At 57.5% G+C, this 3,794-nt stretch overlaps 1 protein-coding gene across 1 annotated transcript; it reads right to left on the reverse strand.

The window, feature by feature from the left end:
- Nucleotides 1-1,947: 1,947 nt before the first annotated feature.
- NOG (noggin) lies at nucleotides 1,948-3,354 on the reverse strand. Its single transcript, XM_008011393.3, has one exon. The coding sequence runs from the start codon at nucleotides 3,352-3,354 to the stop codon at nucleotides 2,656-2,658; it is 699 nt and encodes a 232-aa protein (XP_008009584.1). The 3' UTR covers nucleotides 1,948-2,655.
- Nucleotides 3,355-3,794: the final 440 nt, after the last annotated feature.

Genomic DNA, 3,794 nt, shown 5'->3' on the forward strand with positions numbered 1-3,794 from the left:
CGAGTTTTGGCTGCCCGCCCAGCTGGGAATAACTCTCCTCGCATAATTCGCGTGTTTACCAGGCATGAAAATTCTTGCTTTCGCCCCCCTCGCATAAGACCCCTCCTCTTCCCCACTCCCCACCACGTCCGCCCCTCGCAAGTGAAACTCTGTCTAAAAAAATATTGGCCCCGGGCACAGAAAGTTTTGCATAAATTCATAAGTGATGAATGGCTGATTTTAACGTTATTTGGGTATTTGTCAGAACTTAACAAATATACATGGGGACGGCAGTTCATAAACTTAAACATCTCAATATCCCCTTTCTTCTGGAAATAAATTACGTTTGTTTGCCCAGCTTGGAGTCTTAAGGTAGCCGACATTAAGAATATTTTAAAAGCCATCATCCATCGAGCATGTCTCCCAGGCGCCAGGAAGATTAAATGAAAGAATCATAAGATGGAGGTCTTTAACTTTTAATCCTTTTACAATGAAGCCTCAGATAGTCGCGGGGGCAGGGTGCCCTCTCTGGGGGGAATAATGCCGTTATTCCTCGGCTCTCAGTTAATGAATACCCTAACGTCTGTCCCACGGCTGACGGAGGCAGCGCCGGGGAGGGGGCTCGGCTCCGGGGCCAGGCTATTGAAATGAGGAGCCATCGAGGCTGCGTCGGGAGGGAAGAAAGCGCCCGGCTGGAGGGACAGGGCGGGCGGGGCCGGGGGCATTGAGACTGCGCTGAGGACTAGGCGCAGGTTTGAAATAATTAGCATAGATTCGCCGGGACTCCGGACTTGGGGGTTAGGGGGGTGAGGGGGTGGGGTGGGAGGAACGCCGGGAGGGAGGCGCGGAGAGGTGGCAGGGAGGTGGGGAGGGAGCAAAGGAGAGCGACTTTGGAGTCCAAGATAAATAAAGGGAGCGCTGAGCAGTGTCAGGAAGCTGGCCCACGTGGAGCTGTGCGGACGGGCGCCACTGGGGACTGAGGCGGAGGGACGCATGCGAGAGTCAGGCGTCTGTCCCAAGGAGTTGGCTTTTTAAGGGGTGGGGTGGGAGTGATGTTTTGCACGTCCCTTTAAGGGGTTACGTGCCTTCTGCCCCTATCTAATCTTAAAGCGCAAAGATTCCGATTCCGATTTCTCCCTCCTCCCCACCCCTCAAGGGGAGAAAGTGCCCAGAGCACGGGCATACCCTCTTCCCCAAAGCAGATGCCAGAGGTGATTTTCACCCAGATTTCGGACCCCTCCGAAACCACGGCCTTCAGTCTTCCTTAGGTCCCCGGGGAGAGGGGAGGCTAGTGTCAAATCTCCCTGATATCCCCAGCACCTCCCGCCGAGGGCCTGGGATTTCGGGGCTCGGACCTGCAAGATCCCGGAGGCTGTGAGCCTTGTTGATTCCAAGGGATTGCCTCAGCTCGCACCACCGCAGCTTCCGGGCATGCAAAGGGTTAACATGGGCTGGATATTGAGGTGGGGGGTACGAGGCGGGAGGGGTGGCGGGATCTGGGTGGGCGCGCTCTGATCTCCCCCCCTCCCCATTCCTCGGGGGTCAAGTTTCAGCGGCACTCCGCCCCCAGGGTAGGTGTGAAAGACACGTGTCCCCATTGTGAAGGGCCTGTCAGGCAGGACAAAGCGGCCGCCCACCCTCCCCCCGCCCCTCGCCCCAGCCTGGGGTCAGCTCCAGGGGGCCGGCTGGGTGTCGAGGTCACTACAGGCCCGAGCTTTGGTGACATAGGGGGAAAAGCTAGGAGACTTGGCGGAGGCCACGTGATGTTTTAGTGAGGGGTTAGAGAATATCGCCACCCCCCGCCCTCAAAACACTAAGTCACCTCTATCATACCACAGGAGGTGAGTCCGAGGGGATGAGCCCCTTCCCCAACCGGGTAGGAGGCACAGCAGCATCCCCTACCCGCCCCCTCCCACGCCCTCCCACCCCCCATCAATCACCAACACAGAAAATCAGTGTGGAGCCCAGTCGGTTTTAGTGGTTTTCTTTAATCCTGCTCTGCACTTCTTTCTCATTTACTACACGGGATATTATAAAGAATAAATAGCAGATACTCTTAATTTACAATGATTAGTCATTCCATTTGTTCTCTATATTTACAATAACTGTAAAATAACATTGAACTCTATAGCTTCTTCGAGGTCCAAGGAAAACCAAAACACTTTCCGAAGAATGGAAAATAGCTTTTAAAAAGTCCTCTACAAAAGTTCCCCCGTCTCTTTGTACTTTAAGAAAAAAATAACTTTTCCCCCCTGCTTCGCCATGCGAAGGGCACTGGAATATAAATAGCAGGTTAACATTATTAGCAACAACCAGAATAAGTCTCTCTTTTCTCTGTTCTTTTTTTTTCCTTTTGCTTACTTTTTTTTTTAAAAATACAGTAGAAGCCGGTAACTTTTAACGTATAATACTGACCTTTTAATAAGTAAATTAAAACTGGGACCGTATATACACACACATATACATTCCTACACAGTTAAACAGTGCATTACATGAACCAGAAAGCTAGGTCTCTGTAGCCCAAAAAAAAAAAAAAAAAAAAAAAAAAAAAAAAAAAAAAAAAAAAAGTTCATTGAAAACCCTCGCTAGAGGGTGGTGGAACTGGTTGGAGGCGGTGCAGGGGGCGTCGGTGGGGATCGATCAAGTGTCCGGGTGCGGGCAGGGGGCCCCCGAGTTCTAGCACGAGCACTTGCACTCGGAAATGATGGGGTACTGGATGGGAATCCAGCCGCAGCGCTGGCCCCCGCGCCGCTGACAGCGCCACCGCAGCACCGTGAGGTGCACGGACTTGGACGGCTTGCACACCATGCCCTCGGGCACGGAGCACGAGCGCTTACTGAAGCAGCTGCCCACCTTCACGTAGCGCGGCCAAAAGCGGCTGCCCAGGTCGTTCCACGCGTACAGCACTGGGCAGAACGTCTGCGACCACAGCCACATCTGTAACTTCCTCCGCAGCTTCTTGCTCAGGCGCTGCTTCTTGCCCTGGGCCAAGCCCTCGGAGAACTCCAGCCCTTTGATCTCGCTCGGCATGGCCCCCGACGGCCGCTGCCGCAGCAGCTGGTCCAGCTCCGCCAGGTCCTCCGCGCCCCCAGCCGCACCCCCGCCCCCGCCGGGCCGGTCCTCGGGGGGCGAGGTGGCCATGAAGCCCGGGTCGTAGTGGCCCCCGAGCAGCGAGCGCAGCAGCGTCTCGTTCAGATCCTTCTCCTTGGGGTCAAATATAGGGTCTGGGTGTTCGATGAGGTCCACCAGGGGCAGGTTGTCGCTGGGCGCCGGGCGGATGTGGAGATAGTGCTGGCCGCCGGCCGGTGTCGCCCGCAGCCCCAGGACCACCACCAGGGCGTAGAGGGTGACCCCTAGGCTGGGGCAGCGCTCCATGCCTCCGGCGCGCGCCCGGGGCTGCTGCTTCGTCCCACGTCCCCGGAGGAGAGCACGCCGAGCCCGCGGCGCCACCGCGCTCCCCCGTCTCTCCGGAGGCGGCTCACCAGAGGCTGGGCAGGCGCAGGGCCGGCAGCATGAGCCGCCGGGAGAGCCCTTCGCGCAGCGCCGGCTCCCACCGGAGCGGAAGAAAGGCACACAAGTTGGCCGCAACTCCTCTCCCGGGTCTACTAGGGAAGGCGGCCGCGGCGGGGCATCCGAAATTACTCCAGGGCGACCGCGGGGCGCGGGAGGCGCCGGCTCCTCGCTGCCTTCCCGGGCCGGCGGCGGCGCAGGGCGCGTGGACGAGCCGCTCTCCCCTCCTCCTCTCGCTGCTCTTCGTCCTGCCGCTCTGTGCAAGCGCCGCTGGCTGAGCTGGTCCTAGGGGCACTTCCCTCCGC

Source organism: Chlorocebus sabaeus, chromosome 16 (genome assembly GCF_047675955.1).
Source record: "Chlorocebus sabaeus isolate Y175 chromosome 16, mChlSab1.0.hap1, whole genome shotgun sequence".
Lineage (NCBI taxonomy): Eukaryota > Metazoa > Chordata > Mammalia > Primates > Cercopithecidae > Chlorocebus > Chlorocebus sabaeus.